This window comes from Pecten maximus, chromosome 2 (assembly GCF_902652985.1).
Source record: "Pecten maximus chromosome 2, xPecMax1.1, whole genome shotgun sequence".
Lineage (NCBI taxonomy): Eukaryota > Metazoa > Mollusca > Bivalvia > Pectinida > Pectinidae > Pecten > Pecten maximus.
In genome coordinates this window covers 13,340,684-13,364,981 of record NC_047016.1, presented here as the reverse complement: position 1 = coordinate 13,364,981, position 24,298 = coordinate 13,340,684, and the positions used below count along the sequence as shown (strand labels likewise).

General features: G+C 36.3%; 1 protein-coding gene across 1 annotated transcript in view; it reads left to right on the top strand.

The window, feature by feature from the left end:
* Window positions 1-21,899, top strand: part of LOC117341677 (glutamine synthetase-like) — a 32,245-nt gene extending 10,346 nt beyond the window's left edge. Inside the window, 6 exon segments of the mRNA XM_033903544.1 lie at window positions 5,595-5,701; window positions 5,703-5,757; window positions 7,240-7,386; window positions 18,201-18,328; window positions 18,634-18,833; window positions 20,384-21,899. Of these exon segments, the coding sequence (XP_033759435.1) occupies window positions 5,595-5,701; window positions 5,703-5,757; window positions 7,240-7,386; window positions 18,201-18,328; window positions 18,634-18,833; window positions 20,384-20,627 (881 nt within the window). The 3' untranslated portion in view covers window positions 20,628-21,899.
* The last annotated feature ends 2,399 nt before the right edge of the window (window positions 21,900-24,298 follow it).

Genomic DNA, 24,298 nt, shown 5'->3' with positions numbered 1-24,298 from the left:
ACCAGTTATACGATATAAAATACACGGAATCGTGTAGTAAACTGTAACGATCTAAATAAACCAGTTATACGATATAAAATACAAGGAATGGTACAGTAAACTGTAACGATCTAAATACACCAGTTATACGGTATAAAATACACGGAGTCGTGCAGTAAACTGTAACGATCTAAATAAACCAGTTATACGGTATAAAATACACCGAGTCGTGCAGTAAACTGTAACGATCTAAATAAAACAGTTATACGATATAAAATACACGGAGTCGTGCAGTAAACCTCGGACTATCTAAATAAACCAGTTATACGATATAAAATACACGGAGTCGTACAGTAAACTGTAACTATCTAAATAAACCAGTTATACGGTATAAAATACACCGAGTCGTGCAGTAAACTGTAACGATCTAAATAAACCAGTTATACGGTATAAAATACACCGAGTCGTACAGTAAACTGTAACGATCTAAATAAACCAGTTATACGATATAAAATACACGGAGTCGATCAGTAAACTGTAACTATCTAAATAAACCAGTTATACGATATAAAATACACGGAATCGTGTAGTAAACTGTAACTATCTAAATAAACCAGTTATACGATATAAAATACACGGAATCGTGTAGTAAACTGTAACGATCTAAATAAACCAGTTATACGATATAAAATACACGGAATCGTACAGTAAACTGTAACGATCTAAATAAAACAGTTATACGATATAAAATACACGGAGTCGATCAGTAAACTGTAACTATCTAAATAAACCAGTTATACGATATAAAATACACCGAGTCGTGCAGTAAACTGTAACTATCTAAATAAACCAGTTATACGGTATAAAATACACGGAGTCGAGCAGTATATCTGTTACTATCTAAATAAACCAGTTATACGATATAAAATACACGGAGTCGTGTAGTAAACTGTAACTATCTAAATAAACCAGTTATACGATATGAAATACACGGAATCGTGTAGTAAACTGTAACTATCTAAATAAACCAGTTATACGATATAAAATACACCGAGTCGTGTAGTAAACTGTAACTATCTAAATAAACCAGTTATACGATATAAAATACACGGAATCGTGCAGTAAACCTCGGACTATCTAAATAAACCAGTTATACGGTATAAAATACACCGAGTCGTGCAGTAAACTGTAACTATCTAAATAAACCAGTTATACGATATAAAATACACGGAGTCGAGCAGTATATCTGTTACTATCTAAATACACCAGTTATACGGTATAAAATACACCGAGTCGTGCAGTAAACTGTAACTATCTAAATAAACCAGTTATACGATATAAAATACACGGAATCGTGTAGTAAACTGTAACGATCTAAATAAACCAGTTATACGATATAAAATACACGGAATCGTACAGTAAACTGTAACGATCTAAATAAAACAGTTATACGATATAAAATACACGGAGTCGTGTAGTAAACTGTAACTATCTAAATAAACCAGTTATACGATATAAAATACACCGAGTCGTGCAGTAAACTGTAACTATCTAAATAAACCAGTTATACGGTATAAAATACACGGAGTCGAGCAGTATATCTGTTACTATCTAAATAAACCAGTTATACGATATAAAATACACGGAGTCGTGTAGTAAACTGTAACTATCTAAATAAACCAGTTATACGATATGAAATACACGGAATCGTGTAGTAAACTGTAACTATCTAAATAAACCAGTTATACGGTATAAAATACACCGAGTCGTACAGTAAACTGTAACGATCTAAATAAACCAGTTATACGATATAAAATACACGGAGTCGATCAGTAAACTGTAACTATCTAAATAAACCAGTTATACGATATAAAATACACGGAATCGTACAGTAAACTGTAACTATCTAAATAAACCAGTTATACGATATAAAATACACGGAATCGTGTAGTAAACTGTAACGATCTAAATAAACCAGTTATACGATATAAAATACACGGAATCGTACAGTAAACTGTAACGATCTAAATAAAACAGTTATACGATATAAAATACACGGAGTCGATCAGTAAACTGTAACTATCTAAATAAACCAGTTATACGATATAAAATATACCGAGTCGTGCAGTAAACTGTAACTATCTACTGTAAATAAACCAGTTATATGATATAAAATACACGGAGTCGTGTAGTAAACTGTAACTATCTAAATAAACCAGTTATACGGTATAAAATACACCGAGTCGTGTAGTAAACTGTAACTATCTAAATAAACCAGCTATACGATATAAAATACACCGAGTCGTGCAGTAAACTGTAACTATCTAAATAAACCAGTTATACGATATAAAATACACGGAATCGTGTAGTAAACTGTAACGATCTAAATAAACCAGTTATACGATATAAAATACACGGAATCGTACAGTAAACTGTAACGATCTAAATAAAACAGTTATACGATATAAAATACACGGAGTCGTGTAGTAAACTGTAACTATCTAAATAAACCAGTTATACGATATAAAATACACCGAGTCGTGCAGTAAACTGTAACTATCTAAATAAACCAGTTATACGGTATAAAATACACGGAGTCGAGCAGTATATCTGTTACTATCTAAATAAACCAGTTATACGATATAAAATGCACGGAGTCGTGTAGTAAACTGTAACTATCTAAATAAACCAGTTATACGATATAAAATACACGGAATCGTGTAGTAAACTGTAACTATCTAAATAAACCAGTTATACGATATAAAATACACGGAGTCGTGTAGTAAACTGTAACTATCTAAATAAACCAGTTATACGATATAAAATACACGGAATCGTGCAGTAAACCTCGGACTATCTAAATAAACCAGTTATACGGTATAAAATACACCGAGTCGTGCAGTAAACTGTAACTATCTAAATAAACCAGTTATACGATATAAAATACACGGAGTCGAGCAGTATATCTGTTACTATCTAAATACACCAGTTATACGGTATAAAATACACCGAGTCGTGCAGTAAACTGTAACTATCTAAATAAACCAGTTATACGATATAAAATACACCGAGTCGTACAGTTAACTGTAACTATCTAAATAAACCAGTTATACGATATAAAATACACCGAGTCGTGTAGTAAACTGTAACTATCTAAATAAACCAGTAATACGATATAAAATACACCGAGTAGTGCAGTAAACTGTAACGATCTAAATAAACCAGTTATACGGTATAAAATACACGGAATCGTGTAGTAAACTGTAACTATCTAAATAAACCAGTTATACGATATAAAATACACGGAATCGTGTAGTAAACTGTAACTATCTAAATAAACCAGTTATACGATATAAAATACACCGAGTCGTGTAGTAAACTGTAACTATCTAAATAAACCAGTAATACGATATAAAATACACGGAGTCGTGCAGTAAACTGTAACGATCTAAATAAACCAGTTATACGGTATAAAATACACGGAATCGTGTAGTAAACTGTAACTATCTAAATAAACCAGTTATACGATATAAAATACACCGAGTCGTGCAGTAAACTTTAACTATCTTAATAAACCAGTTATACGATATAAAATACACCGAGTCGATCAGTAAACCTCGGACTATCTAAATAAACCAGTTATACGATATAAAATACACGGAATCGTGTAGTTAACTGTAACTATCTAAATAAACCAGTTATACGATATAAAATACACCGAGTCGTGCAGTAAACTGTAACTATCTAAATAAACCAGTTATACGATATAAAATACACCGAGTCGTGCAGTAAACTGTAACGATCTAAATAAACCAGTTATACGATATAAAATACACGGAATCGTGTAGTTAACTGTAACTATCTAAATAAACCAGTTATACGATATAAAATACACCGAGTCGTGCAGTAAACTGTAACGATCTAAATAAACCAGTTATACGATATAAAATACACGGAATCGTGTAGTAAACTGTTACTATCTAAATAAACCAGTTATACGATATAAAATACACGGAGTCGTGCAGTAAACCTCGGACTATCTAAATAAACCAGTTATACGATATAAAATACACGGAGTCGTGCAGTAAACCTCGGACTATCTAAATAAACCAGTTATACGATATAAAATACACCGAGTCGTGCAGTAAACTGTTACTATCTACTGTAAATAAACCAGTTATACGATATAAAATACACGGAGTCGATCAGTAAACTGTAACGATCTAAATAAACCAGTTATACGATTTAAAATACACGGAGTCGTGTAGTAAACTGTAACTATCTAAATAAACCAGTTATACGATATAAAATACACGGAATCTCGACAAAAGACAAAAAGACAAGGCATCAGGCAAAACCTCTATCCACCGTCTGCATGCCATTCGTTTGTTAGCATGTAGTTCACAGTTTCCATTGATGAGAACATCAGACATTTAATATACATATATCCAATTGTACCATGTAGCTGCATGACAATGCAGAACAAGAAATGATGATTTTTCTAGGTAATCGATTGTGTATTAAATACACTGACACAGTTTGAATGATATTGGTTATAAAGTGAAGGTGTTTACGCTTTAAACACATTAAAACGCTATGTTTATCCTCTACATCATCTCCATCACCCTTATTAAACTTGATGACTTCTCTATTGTTTATCCTCTACATCATCTCCATCACCCTTATTAAACTTGATGACTTCTCTATTGTTTATCCTCTACATCATCTCCATCACCCTTATTAAACTTGATGACTTCTCTATTGTTTATCCTCTACATCATCTCCATCACCCTTATTAAACTTGATGACTTCTCTATTGTTTATCCTCTACATCATCTCCATCACCCTTATTAAACTTGATGACTTCTCTATTGTTTATCCTCTACATCATCTCCATCACCCTTATTAAACTTGATGACTTCTCTATTGTTTATCCTCTACATCATCGCCATCACCCTTATTAAACTTGATGACTTCTCTATTGTTTATCCTCTACATCATCTCCATCACCCTTATTAAACTTGATGACTTCTCTATTGTTTATCCTCTACATCATCGCCATCACCCTTATTAAACTTGATGACTTCTCTATTGTTTATCCTCTACATCATCTCCATCACCCTTATTAAACTTGATGACTTCTCTATTGTTTATCCTCTACATCATCTCCATCACCCTTATTAAACTTGACGACTTCTCTATTGTTTATCCTCTACATCATCGCCATCACCCTTATTAAACTTGATGACTTCTCTATTGTTTATCCTCTACATCATCTCCATCACCCTTATTAAACTTGATGACTTCTCTATTGTTTATCCTCTACATCATCTCCATCACCCTTATTAAACTTGATGACTTCTCTATTGTTTATCCTCTACATCATCGCCATCACCCTTATTAAACTTGATGACTTCTCTATTGTTTATCCTCTACATCATCTCCATCACCCTTATTAAACTTGATGACTTCTCTATTGTTTATCCTCTACATCATCTCCATCACCCTTATTAAACTTGATGACTTCTCTATTGTTTATCCTCTACATCATCGCCATCACCCTTATTCGTTGTATATGGTTTGATGTAGAATTTTCCTCTTGTCATCTGTTACAGATTGTCCGGTGTGGTACTTTGACGGGTCCAACACTGGTCAGGGTGTGGGGTGTGTCGCGGACATGTATCTGAATCCTGTAGCCGTGTTCTCTGATCCCTTCCGGAGTGGGGCAGAACAAGCTGTGTTTATGTGACTTTTACCATTACGACAATACGCCCGCTGGTAGGTATAGTCATGTCAAACAAACTTATAAGTATGCAGCTATGGTTCGTCTTCAATAGGCAGCTACAGTACAAAGAGAATCTGAAAATTCAAACGTTTTCAGGATTACGAACATTATGAATATCAACAATGGAATATATTATCTAACCCTCGTGTAGTATAAATATAGACAATAATGTATATGTACAATATGGACCAAAGTAGTTATTTTACTGAATTATAAACTGCTGGACTTTGGTAATAATATGACAATAAAGTAATATATTTCTATGTTTCAACAAGAATGTGACTTCAAAGTGTCATTTATATCATATAGACATGTACAACAAACTATAAATATATTTGAAGTAGGGGCGACATTCTATCGGGGTAATAGAAGTTAAACGGAAGGAACAATATAGCATGTCGCTTGATGTCTGTGATAAATAAACTTACACGTGTTAGGTAGAATCAACTTACAAAAATATGTTCATTCCTTATGTGATATGAAGTCAGACGTATTAGGTGCTTGTTTATATACCTAGTGGTTGATCCTAGTGGTAGTTGATATACCTAGTGGTTGTTGATATACCTAGTGGTAGTTGATGTACCTAGTGGTAGTTGATATACCTAGTGGTAGTTGATATACCTAGTGGTTGTTGATATACCTAGTTGGTTCGTTGTCACCACCCTAACTCTCATTTTAAATTGTGACTTAACCCGGATTTAGCTTAGATTTGTATGGAGTTTGTCGTCGTGAACTGGAGTTGTATGGAGGGTGTCGTCGTGACCTAGAATTTTATGAAGTGTGTCGTCGTGACCTAGATTTGCATGAAGGATGTCGTCGTGACCTAGATTTGTATGGAGGGTATTGTCGTGACCTAGTTTTGTACCAATATATAACATATGTATTAAACTAACAGGTATTAGGCATAATCAACTGACTTCTATATAATATGTAACAGGAGAGGAGAAAATGTAGCTGTCAAACCGGGGTTCGAACCCGTGACCTCCGAACACTAGCCGGATGCTCTACCAATTGAGGTACCTGGTCACCGATGATCGACCCAGTGCAGTCCCGCTACACATCTCCCTCCTTTTTTTCCAAGTCTTCGCCCTCGAAGACACACGAGACCTTGTACCACCACCGTGGGTATTTTAGTTGGGCGCCAATTTTGTAACAGGAGAGGAGAAAATGTAGCGGCCAGACCGGGGTTCGAACCCGGGACCTCCGAACACTAGCCGAATGCTCTACCAATTGAGCTACCTGGTCACCGATGATCGACCTTGTTCAGTCCCGCTACAAATATATACTTGTTTTGAGTATAATAAACTTACAAGTATTAGGCATAATTAACTGACACCAATATATTATATATTTATTTTGAGTATAATGAACTTACAGATATTACGTATAACTAACACCGATATTTATATATTTCGGTATACTAATCTTTCACATTTAGGATAGTAAACTTACACCACTTGATGTCGATTTTACAGAGAGAAACGATCGCCACACGTGTTACGATGCAATGGAGAAGACCAAGTCGGACAAACCATGGTTTAGTATAGAACAAGAGTATATTTTACTGGACCATGATGGACATCCCTACGGCTGGCCGAAAAATGGCTTCCCTGGACCTCAGGGTAAGTATTTGTCCGACCACCCGGACTTCGGAGAGACACCCTATGTATATAGGTGCAAAATCAATTAATTCACGATGATACGAATGACAACTAAACTGTAAACAAACAATATTGCAAGATTGCACTTAATTGTATACTTAGAAGAGAGAACCTTTATAATTATCTAGCAGTTTAAGATTTTATAAGGATGGAAAACTATTACATAGGTTCGGCACTGTCGGGTTTGGGGTATTTTGGTAAAGAAACTATAATTAGAAGGAACAAAATGAAAAAAACACCTTTACATCTCCTGTAATGCTTCCATTTCCTCCAATTGATTTAAAACATTCGCTTTATGCTGAATATTTCCATAATTTAGATATCTTAAACAAGGAAATATTCTTTGATAGCGTTAACAAGCGTATCAAGATTTAAAGATTTATTAAAACGTCTGGCTATATAGATATAGTGTTTGACAAGAATTATCAATTCATTATCCACCGGGCTGACCTAGGGTGATGTGATTTCAAATAGAAAAGACTCCTGACTTGTTGAAAAAGCAATTAATAAGATAGCTAATAGACTTTTGAATTCCTGTAGTAATATCTTAACTTCTCTACATTCCCATTAGCAATGAATTGTTGTTCCTGGCTCACTATTACAAACGGTACTCATCGGACCTGAAGACATATTTACTTTAAACAGAACATTTGTGTAACTTATATATGGTGTATAATTCTTGTCTGAAACCAATGTAACTTTGAACTGTTTGTGACTGTAAAGGGAATTCAATAGATGTTCCTCCATTGATCTGCATCCTAACCACTGTTGTCATAGATGGCGTAATGAGACAGTCATAAAATTATCTTGAGCCTTTATGATTTTTGAAAAAAAAAAAAAGCTAAAGCAGAGATTTGAAAGGTTTGACTGTTTTTTTTCGTTAATTATTACTAAGTATACATTATTAAATAAAAAGTCATTTTCCGAAGGCCAATATTGGGGTCGAGGGGTGAATGTAAGGTCCCATATGGAAGAGGGTATGTATTAATCTCTGATCAGGATTATCTTTGAGCAATCATGCTCCGTCCGTTGCCGTCCGCCGTGCGTGAAACTATTACTTTCAAAACACTACACCTGAAGAGTATTGAGGGAGAGCAATCATATCTTATATAGATAAGGCTGGTATTACTCCCGAAGACAGAGGGGCGGGGCCAAAAAAGGGAAATTTTGCTGAAATTTTGGTTTCTATACATAAATGATTCTATTGTCAGATGACCGTTACGGGCTTTGGCCCTCTTGTTTTTGTGACAATACCATCCCTCGCTTTATCAGTATGTTAATGAATCAATAAAAAGATATTTCACAACTGAAGTCAGGGCCAGATAAGTCTATCATGAGTAGTATTACTTCTGGATCAGAGTATTTCAGGGAGAACGCTAACTTAAAATGGTCAGCCTTGCCTCTTTTAACGATTGTACAGAAAAAGCATCATACAATAAAAATTGAGAGTTAGATACATTTGATCCAAACTTGAACTTTCTCTGACATATGTCGACTACTGACCGAGGTATTAACAACACTGATGTCGGGAGATTCAGGTTGATAAAGTCCATGGGAAGTGTTCGACATCAGGATCACATTGGGAAATATTCTATTTCCTTATCCGATTTGAAGTCGGATGTGTTTGCTACTTGATGTTATATACACCTCAGGGACACATGGTCTTCATGTAAACCTATATTTTTGTTTATATTTTGCCCTCGTTCAAATGATTTGAGTGTCAACTATGGTTTGGCTATTATGTCGGTATTCTTGTTTGTTATTACATCGAATAGCTTTTTCGTCTTATCAGATTGTGTCTAGTTATTAAGTCGAAATTTCAAGATAATAACTCGAAATTTCGACTTAATAACTCGAAATTTCGAGATAATAATTTTAGTTATGGAGATTGGTAATGCATTAGATTTAGTGAAGAAACATGTTTCTCTTAATGTCACACTACTGTAAATATCATGTTTTTGTCTGACAAATAGGACATGGTATTAAGAAGAATGCACTGTATGTATATGTATATATAGTTGAAAAATATAAATTCTACATGACAACTGTTGTGTTTTGTTAACGTTTTCAGGCCTAACGGCCATCTTCAGGCGATTCATTTATTCAACGTCTAGGTTACCACATTATGACGTGTATATACAGGTACATATGTGACCATCTTTCAACTTTTATGAAGTTTTAAGCAGAATTGTTAAATTCATTTAATCAAAGTCTTCGATAGCATCTGTACCTGTAATTCCGTGATTTGTCTAAGACTGAAAACATAGATGAAAGGCCCCTCCTTATAGTCATTATTACCTCCACTCTCAATTTACTATAAGCCTTCTTAGTTCTTGGCCCCTTTTAAGTGGCCTCCCACATACATATATATACACAAGAATGGGAAATCAACCAAGAGAAACATGCTTTTTCACTAAATCTAGTGCTCGAAATTTCGAGCTATTAAGTCGAAATTTCGAGTTATTATCTCGAAATTTCGAGTTAGTAAGTCGAAATTTCGAGTTATTAATTCAAAATTTCGAGTCATTATCTCAAAATTTCGAGTTATTAAGCCTAAATTTCGAGTTATAATCTTTAAATTTCGAGTTATTAAGTCGAAATTTCGAGTTATTTAGTCGAAATTTCGAGTTATTATCTCGAAATTTCGAGTTATTATCTCGAAATTTCGATTTGTTATTATCTCGAAATTTCGAGTTAATAAATCGAAATTTCGAGTTATTATCTCGAAATTTCAAGTTAGTAAGTCGAAATTTCGAGTTATTATCTTGAAATTTCGAGTTATTAACATGAAAAATGAATTTAATTTTTTTGCTTCATGGCCCTAATGCTCTTCCGTAAGTATGTGTATACTCAAAGACTGTTTATTGTCCTGGCGTTGGTCCTTAGTCTTAGTAAAACTTACAAACAAAATGGCGACAGAATTGGTATTCGTGAACATTCAAGAAAAAAAATCATAAAAAAAATCAAAAAAAATCAAGCATACAATTTTAAAGATAGATATTTTCAAGGGTAATCCACGTTTGGACATCTTACTCCTAGGAAAGATATAACTATCGTTTACTTCATTACATAAAATCAAATACATCCTTGTTAAGATTTTCAAGGCTGAAATCCCTGATTGCTCACTCATCGGACTCGTAACACATGAAAGAATTCTCTCTTAGAAGAATGCTAAATCAGTGCTTATAAACGTAAAGTTAATCATGTGTTTAAAACGTAAGGTTAATCAAGTGTCTAAAACGTTAAGTTAATTATATGTCTAAAACGTAAAGTTAATCACATGTCTAAAACGTAAAGTTAATCATGTGTCTAAAACGTAAAGTTAATCATATGTCTAAAACGTAAAGTTAATCGTGTGTCTAAAACGTAAAGTTAATCATGTGTCTAAAACGTAAGGTTAATCATGTGTCTAAAACGTAAGGTTAATCATGTGTCTAAAACGTAAAGTTAATCAAGTGTCTAAAACGTAAAGTTAAGCATGTGTCTAAAACGTAAAGTTAATAATGTGTCTAAAACGTAAAGTTAATCATGTGTCTAAAACGTAAAGTTAATCATGTGTCTAAAACGTAAGGGTAACCATGTGTCTAAAACGTAAAGTTAATCATGTGTCTAAAACGTAAGGTTAATCAAGTGTCTAAAACGTAAAGTTAAGCATGTGTCTAGAACGTAAAGTTAATCATATGTCTAACACGTAAAGTTAATCATGTGTCTAAAACGTAAAGTTAATCATGTGTCTAAAACGTAAAGTTAATCATATGTCTAAAACGTAAAGTTAATCAAGTGTCTGAAACGTGAAGTTAATCATGTGTCTAAAATGTAAAGCTAACCATGTGTCTAGAACGTAAAGTTATGCATGTGTTTAAAACGTAAGGTTAATCATGTGTCTAGAACGTAAGGTTATAATCATGTGTCTAAAACGTAAAGTTAATCATGTGTCTAAAACGTGAAGTTGATCATGTGTCTAAAACTTTAAGTTAAGCATGTATCTAAAACGTAAGGGTAACCATGTGTCTAAAACGTAAATAAAGTTATTAATGTGTCTAAAACGTAAAGTTAATCATGTGTCTAAAACGTAAAGTTATGCATGTGTCTAAAGCGAACATTAGAACTAATGTAGTGGATATCGGGATTAAGTTACCATTATATACCCTTCATGTTATACGCTGCAGCTGTGAAGGAAATTACAGGATATTTTAAACCCAAAGTGGATGTTGTTCTCTTCAACATTTCTCTTTGTGTTGGGTGATTGAATTGTTGAATGTGAGTTTAAAACGCTGTTAGAAAAATAATTCTATGCAAGCAAATGACGTGCTGTAAAACTGAAGGCCAAACTCTCACCAAGCAATATTTGTTTTAGATCTTTCGAATGAATCATTTGTTAAGTATGTTGTGGAGTTTGTTGTAAACGTGCACGTTATGAACTGTGCATGATGTTCCACTGAAGTTGGCCGCCACACATCTAACCTCACTTATGGCGAGTGCAACTCGTTAACAGATCCAGAGCTCACAACCATCAATCGACCAGATACATCGCCGTCCTCTCGTTGTTAATCTTTGATATCTTGGTTTAAAACAATTATGTAGTATCCAATGGGATTTTAGAATGGTTGGGTGTATAGCATTTCAAACTGGTTGGTGTTAAAATCTCCTGGTCAAAGCCTCTATGTTTGTATACAAATGGGTGGTAATAATAGTGCAGATATATTAAAACAATGAAAACAGATGGTTAAATTGAATCGGTCAAATGATGATAAAAATGTGTCAAAAAGCAATCTGTCCTTATATAATACAGTCCCATAGTCACACATAATGGCGACGACCTATCATATACGTTGTATATTGGTGTGTCGAGATACCTTACTAGCCTATTCACGAGGTCTGATCGCGACACCTTAGTGTTATGAAAGAAGGTCGGGCATAACTTTACTAAAGTTCTCGTGTACTAACGAAGAGCACGAGTCTTGCCGTGATCTCTTTCATATACGAGCGGGGCCACTGATCATGACCTATAATAGTGTGTTTATACTTAGACAGACCTTAATTACCATAAAAACTGTTCAAGGTGTACCGGAGGCTTATTTGCATGTTAATTTGCCCCATCCCCGCCTCACCTGCTCTCCTAATTATATTATAACATCATGATGAAATATTGTTTCAATAATGAAACCAGCTGGTTTTGCGTAAGATTTTAATTGATTCTGATTGATTTTAATATATTTTCGAAGTTTCCTGATGGAAATCCATCCTGCTATAGACATCCACGCATCTCACACACCTTTATCACTGCTTCGTCACGTGTTCGTCACGGCTGACTGAATCTTACAACCAATGTGTTCTACCAAATAAAGGGTGTAACCGAGACATACAATAAATGTACCTATGTAATACACAAATCAAAGTCGAATTCCGAGTTTACCTAGCATGCTTGTTTCAAGCAGTCTACCAAACACAATAAAAATGCTGAATTGAACAATTTGATACCTCACTTTCTCACCATACTGACTATGGCTGTATTTAGTTAGCCGATCTGTCCAATCTACTCCTCAAACAGTCCTTAAATAGAATAATGTTTTGAGATCGAAACATTTATGTTCATTAAAAATGTATTGAATGTTCGGCCTGGTATTGCTCTTCATCTGTAAATTATATCATATGAATAACGTCCTTGATATAAAACCTGTAGTGTACAATGACTAAATCCATAATCGTTTATAAACTATGCTATAGAAATGTTAGCTGTGATAGGTTTCTGCTTTAAACGTCATTTGTTATCATTCCCAGGCCAATAGGCCGTGTTTTATCATCACGGCTATCTTATACATAGAGTATGCTTTCATTCTCAGATCAATGGGTTGTGTTTTATCACAGCTAACATGTCCATAGGTTAGACCTTCATTCACATGTCAATGGGCTGTGTTTTATCACAGCTAACATGTCCATAGGTTAGACCTTCATTATCAAGTCAATGGGCTGTGTTTTATCACAGCTATCGAGTCCATAGTTTAACCTTCCTTATCAAGAAAATAGGCTGTGTTTTATCACAGCTAACATGTCCATAGGTTAGACCTTCATTATCAAGTCAATGGGTTGTGTTTTATCACAGCTAACATGTCCATAGGTTAGACCTTCATTCACATGTCAATAGGCTGTGTTTTATTACAGCTACCATGCCCATAGAGAATGCTGTGTTTTATAACAACCACTACGTGCATAGATCAGGTATTCATTTTCTAGTCGATAGGATGTTCTATCATACAGCATTTACAAAGTGCCATAGTTTGACTTTTATATATATCAACTTCCTTCATCAATCGTTATCCTGTGTCAATTATTTACAACACTAATACATACAGGAAGAAAGGTTAATATTGCACCACCAGCTACCTCAGCTACATCACAAATATTTACTGGAAGAAAGGTTCATATCGCAAATTAAGCATCAGAAGCTTTTCTAGTATGTTACACACCGAGTCATCCTAGAATCAAGATCACTTACTCTCGTTCACAAGTGTATTTATATTACAAAAGTTTTTGATAGGCATGAAGCAATGCGAAACTCGTGTTCACAAGTGTATTTTGCCGAATGTATTGGTGATGGGAACTGGTATAAGTACTTAATTTACATGTACCCGATGCCTCACCGACTAGATTCTTCATTCTTCTGAAATTTCAATAATTAGGGCGTCCATCTGAGATACGGAAATCCTTGATTCGAATCTCAACGCTATCACATAGATGTTCTTTGTTTTGTTACTTTGGTGTATCTCGATACCTATGTCCAGTTTTTTTTATCCAGTACTTTGTGTGTTATTCATGATAACCGTGCAGATCTGAGTAGAGGTAATGTTTCCTCGAATCCTGTTTACTATGGTAGAATGTTTTTGTAAACAAACAACCACTAAGAATGATCTACTCAGCATAACACACCAAGTCTCTGGGGGGAATTATACACCAATCCCAAAATCGAGAGAGCTGTAGCGAGCATCCACTGTCCACAAAAATACTTTTAGAACAGAATATCACATCTTTGAATTATCCATTGAAACTACATGAAATTGATGCCGTGACCGGGATCGTTTATACACGAGAGGATAGCATGTTGATTGCCGAATCAATTTATCAAGTAAATATAAACATAAGAAACTGTTTCATTCACAAATGAGTAAACGTCACACCATTATGCACGTACTGTTAAACTGGACATAGGCATCGAGTTTTCAAAAGCTACACAACACACACTAGTCTAAGGCGTGGCACTTTTCTTACTTGCATATACATTGTGGATATTTAGCTCTCTTGTAAATTAGTTATAGATATAATCAACATTATAGAGCATATCAAATGGAGTTTTATGTGAGAAACCCGTCGCATATTGGAGCAATTTCTATGTACTCGTGCCAATATGGCCTTTACTTAATTCAGTAAAACGTTTGCTAATGTGCGTGCAAAGAGTATTGTAATTTAATGCATTTTTTTCAAAAAGATCTTAATCTTCCTGCAGCCATCCACCCTTGTGTATCTCTCTCGATGATCGCGCTCTAATGCATGTCTTTATCACAGATTGGTATTCTTCTATAAGTAATTGCCTTGGACATACTCTATCTCCACATTGGTATCCTATAGACAGTTTCCTTGCCAGGCTCTATTTTCAGATTGGTATCCTTCTATAAATAGTTTCTTTGACACCCCATATTTATACCCCCGCAACGAAGTTAGGGGGGTATACTGGAATCAGGTTGTCCGCCCGTCCGTCCGTCTGTCAGTAGACGCATTTTGTCCGGACAACTCCTCCTAAACCGATGGGCCAATTCCGATGAAACTTCACACAAATATTAATGATCATGTGTAGATGTGCATGCCACTTTATTTTTATCTAAACTATGGTTGCTATGGCAACCGGTCACTATAAACAGGTTTTCTGATAAGAACCATAACTTTAAGGTTGTCCGGACAACTCCTCCTAAACCGAAGGGCCGATTTCAATGACACTTCACACCAATATAGAGGACCATGTGTAGATGTGCATGCCACTTTCTTTTCTTTCAAAATTATGGTTGCTATGGCAACTGGTCACTATAAACAGGTTTTCCGATAAGAACCATTACTTTAAGGTTGTCCGGACAACTCCTCCTAAACCGAAGGGCCGATTTCAATGACACTTCACACCAATATAGAGGACCATGTGTAGATGTGCATGCCACTTTATTTTTCTCAAAATTATGGTTGCTAGGGCAACTGGTCACTAAAAACAGGTTTTCCGATAAGAACCATCATAAGTTTGTCCGGACAACTCCTCCTAAACCGAAGGGCCGATTTCAATGAAACTTCACACAAATATAGAGGACCATGTGTAGATGTGCATGCCACTTTCTTTTCTTTCAAAATTATGGTTGCTAGGGCAACTGGTCACTATAAACAGGTTTTCTGATAAGAACCATAACTTTAAGTTAGTCCGGACAACTCCTCTTAAAACGAAGGGCCAATTTCAATGAAACTTCACACAAATATAGAGGACCATGTGTAGATGTGCATGCCACTTTCTTTTTTTCAAAATTATGGTTGCTATGGCAACTGGTCACTATATTACTGGGTTATCTTTGTCTCTAATTAACAGTTCCAATTCATCATTGACTCGTGCAGATTGCGGGGGTATTAGTCAGCCATCCTGGCGACAGTTCTAGTTTCAGATTGGTAAAACTTCTATAACTAGCTTCCTTGACAAGGTTCTATTTTCAGATTTGCATCCTTCTATAACAAGCTTCCTTGACAGACTCTATTTTCAGATTGGTATCCTTCTATAAATAGTTTCCTTGACACCCTATGGTTTCAGATTGGTAAAACCTCTATAACTAGCTTCCTTGACACGGTTCTATTTTCACATTTGCATCCTTCTATAACAAGCTTCCTTGACAGACCCTGTTTTCAGATTGGTATCCTTCTATAAATAGTTTCCATTGAGTACCAATCTCCGATGAAGATTTTGACAGAGGCATGAAGGTCGGTTATTGAGACAAAATCCAAAATAAAGATTTCCTTATAAGTAAAAGCCCACGTGGCTACCCCACGATGATGTCAAAATGTTTATTTTTAATTTGTAATAAGAGGCAGTAGTATATAAAAACTAGGTACGATTACTATCCGTTACACATCCTTTTGTTGCAATTGTATTACCGAAACGCCAATAAAGTCACCATTCAATATAGATTTGTAAATAAAAACATAACACCTGGACGTCTGTTTCAATTAGGCATGTTTGAATAAGGTCTTTGGTGGTATTTAAACTGATGCATTTCGAAATAGACTTCCTGAAATATCATATAGGGGACCTCACGTGACGTCTATAACTATATATCATTCAATAGTTTAGTTACAAGGACAGGGTTGATAAACTGTAACTTGTAAATACAGCCATAGATCATTATCTTGTATGGCAAGATCGACGCATACAGATATGTCGTTACTCTTCCGCGTTTAAACTCTTATGAATTATAGTGGTATGAAAACGGTCCAAAATATTAGCATGCTTGCCTCAAGTTTCCCACGCGATCTGTCTATAGTCTATGTCACGTGACTGCCATACTGGTGCTGTCTACTGACACGTATTAAGTTTTTGAGACGCTGTATCTTCATCATATTCCCTTTAAACTCTTCTTCCTTCTATAAACCCTTTGTCTTCCTGACTTTGTCTTTTAGATCAACATGTTAACAGTTTTCAAACAGATTGCAGAAAAGCTACGCCGGCGAGTGATGGTTCCTTGACGATTCATTGACAACTTCGTAATATGAAGTTTCCTATGATCGCCCGTAGATAAAGAGAAAAACGTAAATTGATTAATTAAATTGTTATTATTTCAGAATATATAGTGAAGTTAAATGTATTCAATGATGCCAACATTCAAATGTCTTTGTCCGTTTATATATGTACATAACGCCTTACCTCAAATGAGATGCAATGGGCAAAAACATCAACCAATGTTATAAATTAAGTACATTTTATTAGCCCACCATCTGATGATGGTGGGCTATTCAACTCACCTTGCGTCCGTGATCCGTGGTCCGTTCGTCCGTCCGTAAACAATTCCTGTTGTCGCTATTTCTGAGAAAGTACTGATGGGATCTTCTGGAAAACAACATGGCCGACAGGCAGCCATGCTGGATTTTGACATTTGAAGTTTGTTATTGCTATTTCTCAGAAAGTACTGATGGGATCTTTCTGAAATTTCATATGTAGGTACCCCTTGGTCTGTAGTTATGCATATTGCATTTTTGAACCAATCTGAAAACAATATGGCTGACAGACAGCCATCATGGAATTTTACAATTGAAGTTTACAGAAGGTACTGAAGGGATCTTTCGCAAATTTTATATGTAGGTTCCGCTTGGTCCGTCCTATTGCATTTTGGGACCAATCTGAAAACAATATGGTCGACAGACAGCCATCATGGAATTTTACAATTGAAGTTTACAGAAGGTACTGAAGGGATCTTTCGCAAATTTTATATGTAGGTTCCGCTTGGTCCGTCCTATTGCATTTTGGGACCAATCTGAAAACAATATGGTCGACAGACAGCCATTATCGCTAAATTTCAAATTTCATATATGAGTTCCCCTTGTTTGAAAAGTACTGGAGGGATGTTTCTCAATTTACACAGATTAGTAAAAGGAAGAAGAAAATAGAGAGAAGATCAATCTAACATGGAACCTATAAAGATCATTCAATGGTGGGCGCCAAGATCCCTCTGGGATCTCTTGTTTATTGAATTATGTATTGTCAGGTCCTTACTATTGCGGAGTTGGAGCCAACAAAGTATACGGGAGGGATATTGTTGAGGCTCATTACCGCGCATGTCTGTACGCCGGAATCAAAATCGCTGGCTGCAACGCCGAGGTGATGCCCGGGCAGGTTGGTATCTAACGTCATATACTCTCTTACTATAGAATCTCTGTAGATTGTCAGATATATCAGGATAGCCATTCGGTCATATCACTTCAGCCCATAATACTTTCTTCCTAAGAATGAGAAGAGTTGTCAGTTCTCCTTTGTCTGATCTGGTCCCAGTTTCACCAGGTTCCTTAACATAGTACAGTATCTGATGACGTGAAGACATGCTGTATGCAACAGTTGTGTGTCATTTCAAAGTCACTTCGGCTATGACGCTTCGCTGACTATTGTGTAACATTGGTTTAAGTTATTGTCCTGATTTTCAGTGGGAGTACCAGGTGGGACCATGCGAAGGAATTGAGATGGGGGATCACCTGTGGATCGCACGTTATATCATGGACCGTGTCGCCGAAGACTTCGGTGTCATCGTTACCCTTGACCCTAAACCTATCACCGGAAACTGGAACGGTTCCGGTGCTCACTGTAACTACAGTACATTGGCGATGAGGGAGAAAGACGGACTCCGGTAATGTACAATCCATCAATCCATCAATAAACCAATCCATCAATAAACCAATCAATCAATAAACCAATCAATCAATCAAAAATCATTGTCGTCGTCGTCGTCTTTGTTGAGCATGAATCATAGGAGTTTCAAAGAAAACCCATTCATACTTTACCCCAGAATAAACAATCGCAATGAAAGATGTTTTGCCTGGATTCATCCTAGCAGAAAGGAATCAATGATGTGGCATCTTATCAAAGCCTTTTGATGATTATAATTCTACTAGGACTCCACCCGTCTGATACGCCTCGTCTAATAACCCACTAGGATTTCTCCTGTCTGATACCCCTCGTCTAATAACTCAATAGGACTCCACCCGTCTGATTCCCTCGTCTAATAACCCACTAGGATTCCACCCGTCTTATACCCCTCGTCTAATAACCCACTAGGATTCCACCCGTCTGATACCCCTCGTCTAATAACCCACTACGACTCCACCCGTCTGATACCCCTCGTCTAATAACTCACTAGGACTCCACCCGTCTGATTCCCTCGTTTAATAACCCACTAGGATTCCACCCGTCTTATACCCCTCGTCTAATAACCCACTAGGATTTTTCCCGTCTGATACCCCTCGTCTAATAACTAACTAGGACTCCACCCGTCTGATTCCCTCGTCTAATAACCCACTAGGATTTTTCCAGTCTGATACCCCTCGTCTAATAACCCACTAGGATTTCGCCCGTCTGATACCCCTCGTCTAATAACCCACTAGGATTTTCCCCGTCTGATACCCCTCGTCTAATAACTCACTAGGATTCCACCCGTCTGATACCCCTTGTCTAATAACCCACTAGGATTCCACCCGTCTGATACCCCTCGTCTAATAACCCACTAGGATTCCACCCGTCTGATACCCCCTCGTCTAATAACCCACTAGGATTCCACCCGTCTGATACCCCTCGTCTAATAACCCACTAGGATTTTTCCCGTCTGATACCCCTCGTCTAATAACCCACTAGGATTCCATCCGTCTGATACCCCTCGTCTAATAACCCACTAGGATTCCATCCGTCTGATACCCCCGTCTAATAACCCACTAGGATTCCACCCGTCTGATACCCCCTCGTCTAATAACCCACTAGGATTCCACCCGTCTGATACCCCTCGTCTAATAACCCACTAGGATTTTTCCCGTCTGATACCCCTCGTCTAATAACCCACTAGGATTCCATCCGTCTGATACCCCTCGTCTAATAACCCACTAGGATTCCATCCGTCTGATACCCCTCGTCTAATAACCCACTAGGATTCCACCAGTCTGATACCCCTCGTCTAATAACCCACTAGGACTCAACCAGTCTGATACCCCTCGTCTAATAACCCACTAGGATTCCACCCGTCTGATACCCCCTCGTCTAATAACCCACTAGGATTCCACCCGTCTGATACCCCTCGTCTAATAACCCACTAGGATTCCACCCGTCTGATACCCCCTCGTCTAGTAACTCACTAGCATAGGACTCCACTCGTCTAATGACTCAGTGATAAATTAATTTCTACTTTTTCAGACACATAGAAGAAGCGATCACAAAGCTAGAAAAGAGACACATGACTCACATAAAAGGATACGATCATACGGAAGGTGCCGACAATTCCCGAAGGTTAACAGGAGGCGCAAATATCCGGATCCCCCGCCAGGTGGCAGCAGACAAGCAGGGCTACCTGGAGGACCGGCGTCCATCGTCAAACTGTGACCCTTACCGGTTAACGGAATTCATGGTCAGAACTACAGTTCTAGACGAGAGCGACTAAACCACGGGTCTAAAATGTTACAAAAACTTTTATATTGAACAAATCTCCTGGGAGGCTTCATTTTAAGATGTGATTCGTCCGTAATTCTTCACTCTAGTACAAACAGTATAACACCATTTCTTGGAAAGCGAAGGGAAACTCCAGGAGGCACCGAGCAGGGAACAATATAATTTTAACTACCATTACCTATTTCTATATATCTGGCTGTATTTCATGTAAGGTACAGTTTTGTTAACAACAAAACAGAACTATGATTTATGTATCAATGTATTGTATTATTTATATTCAAATGTATACATGCAATTTTATATAGGAAGAAGTCTAGGAATTTATTGTTATTATATTTTTTTAAATTAGTACAATGTCATCTTCATAAAATTTGTCAGTGAGCTCACTTCTCCATAAATCATACCAACTTACCTACAATAAATCTCATCTGTTGTTCTACAATATACACCTATCATCCGTGTCTTTTTGGGACATGTTCTATTTTTGTTATAATTGTTTACTTTATGTACGTATTTTTAATATATTTTACAGGTTACTAAATAGGTACGTTGATAACAAAATAGCAATGTAAACCCTTATCGCCAGTAAATAAAATATTTATTATTTTCAGAATCCTTCACATTTCCTTTTTTGTTACCATTGTGTTAGGGTTCTTTAACGTTCTAAAGTCTACTACCCTATATGGAATACATTTATGACGGTCTGGTCAAGCTTGTTCTAGAGCTATATAGATGACGTCAAGAGTAATGATTGTCATTAAGAGAACCAGTTTTTATGAAGGTGCTCATCGCACACGTAATATCAGAAAACCACCAAACCCCATCCAATAGTTTTTATTTCCATACGTCTATTCCTACTAACACTGACTGTAATTGAACAATTTAGTGTCCAGTCTTGCCAAGATAGTAATGCCTCTAGATAGCCCGGAACACATACCGAAGGCGAGGCAACATCATACCGTGCTCGACCACAGGTACTTGTGGACATGATTATGGTGTTTTTAATTTAAATGTTGCATTATAGACGAGTAAATTATTAGGGCTTTTCGCCAAATGATGAAAAGACTATTATTCTTCTTCTGCATTTTGTTTTGTCCGATCCAAATCTCCAAAATGGTAAGAGATATGCCAATTATTATTTGTTCATGTTACTAGGCATACGTCAAAGGGGTGACGGCAGTAAAAATTAAGTAGGTTAAAAATCCAATATGGCCGCCATGACGTCATACCTAAAATGTTTAAAATGGCTATAACTCAAAAAGTATTCATTATAAAATGTTTTAAGGTCAGAGGTCAAATAAAAAAGCTGGCTAAGGGGTCAAGTTAGTCTATTTTTAGAAAATCTATTTTTCAATCTTTTTCAAAACAAATTTCTTAGTATAATGTAAAATGTTATTCTGATGATTTTGATGTCTTTAGTGTTTTGGTACCATTTACCGTTAACGTGAAACGCCATTTTGAATATTTCCCTCTATATTTTATGTATGCCTACGACTCACATTTTAAGTTTCTTCTCAAATTCCACCAGTGCGATTCAAGACAAACTTTAACAAAATGACTATGAGATAGTTGTGACCAAGTCTTGTTACCATGGGGTCGGTCTAAAATTTTTTAGAAAATCTTCATTTTTGAATCTTTTTCCATAAAAATTTCTTAGTATGATGCAGCATGTTATTCTTATGATTTTGATGTCTTTAGTGTTTCGGTAACATTTGCCAATAACGCGGTACGCCTTTTTGAATTAATCTGGCATCTGAGATATAACGTTTCAACAAAGCAGTTGGACAAGGGGAGATAACTCGTAGAATGTCCAGAGTTATTAAAAACTAGAATGTGGACGACCTATCAAGTGTTCTAAAATAGTGTTTTACGTTTGGAAAAACCAAGCCTTTAGATCATTTATGCTAAGTAGGTGAAAAGCCCGTCAAATTGTTAGCGAACAATTTCTAGATGTACATGTATTACAATCGCATACTTAATTTGTACTCGCGCGCTTCAATTTGGGCCAACAAGCGTGATTAATATATAGGGATTGGATTTCACTTTTATGTTAACCATGCTTTTATGGAGCAATTCCTCTAAGAATATATTCTATGGGGCTCGCTAGCGCCCCATTTAGAATATATTCTTAGAGGAATTGCTCCATAAAAGCATGGTTAACATAAAAGTGAAATCCAATCCCTATATTTACACTTACGGATGTTGTTTCTATAAGTCTTTGTGATTACAATATTTTTTCTTTGTAAATAAAAAAAATCATATAAAAGTCGGACACAGTGGGAGGAGTCAATTATTAGAACAGCCAATGGTGACGCTTCACAACAAATTGAGACTTTTTTCCGCGGTAAAAAAATAGTTCTGTTTTTTATTATGATATTAACATAAATAACAAAAACATTTTGATAGATTATCATATTTAATATTGTCAAACATGTTATTTTTATACATTTAACAATGGTAAACAAAGCGTAACTTAAATTGTAAATGTAAACAAAGCCATGTGCTTGGCGAAAGTAGTTCCCGTACCCTATCATATTTTCATACGCAAGCTCAAAGGTCAATGTTTCCATGCAAGAATGGTAAACAATCGGTCTGGTATTGTTATATAGTGACAAAACTTTGCAAGTGTAAATATATGTTGATATAACTTGTTTTGCAATTGTTGTAAAATAAAGGAAGTTTACACTAGGCCTATTCCGTTCATAACAGGTTTCTCATTTACATAGCGGAGTATGTTAATCTTCGTTTCATGATGCTTACACCCAAATACATTATCACACGCATCATGGGATTTGGGAGCGTTATATGGGAGCCTCATTTGCATGTTACATGTATCTTGACAGCTTCATATGTGTTTAATTACACATTTCGGAATCTAGCGAAATGTGAAATTAAGTTTGCGTTATAGACGATCTTTTAAATGTTCACTTCAGTTCCATCCGAAAAAAAAAATGTCGACGATGACCACCTCTAACACAATAAGGATATAAACCGAAAGTTACAATGTTCTGTCGCTCTTTTAAAAGACTGATATTGGCCAACTATTTTTAAAAGACTGATATGGGCCGACCATTTTTAAAAGACCTGGTTTGGTTTCGGTTTATTTTGTTTAACGTCCTATTAACAGCTAAGGTCATTTAAGGACAGCCTCCCGTGCGTGCGACATGCATGCGTGTGGTGAGTGCGTATGTGTGTTTTGGGAGGCTGCCGTTTGGTTTGGTTTGGTTTATTTTGTTTAACATCCCATCAACAGCTAAGGTAATTCAAGGACGGCCTCCCGTGCGTGCGACATGCATGCGTGTGGTGAGTGCGTATGTGTGTTTTGGAGGCAACCGTATGTTCGTGTTAAGTCTCCTTGTGATAGTCCGGAACTTTTGCCGATTTATAATGCAACCTCACTGAAGCATACTGCCAAAGACACCCAGCAGGACACCCCACCCGGTCACATTATACTGACAACGGGCGAACAAGTCGTCCCACTCCTAATATGCCGAGCGCTAAGATCCCAAATTTAGTCGCCTCTTACGATCATGCATGGGCAGCAGGTACAATTCTTACGCCCTACGTGCAGGGCAGTTTTAAAAGACTGATATGGGCCGACCATTTTTAAAAGACCGATATGGGCCGACCATTTTTAAAAGACTAATATGGGTAGACCATTTT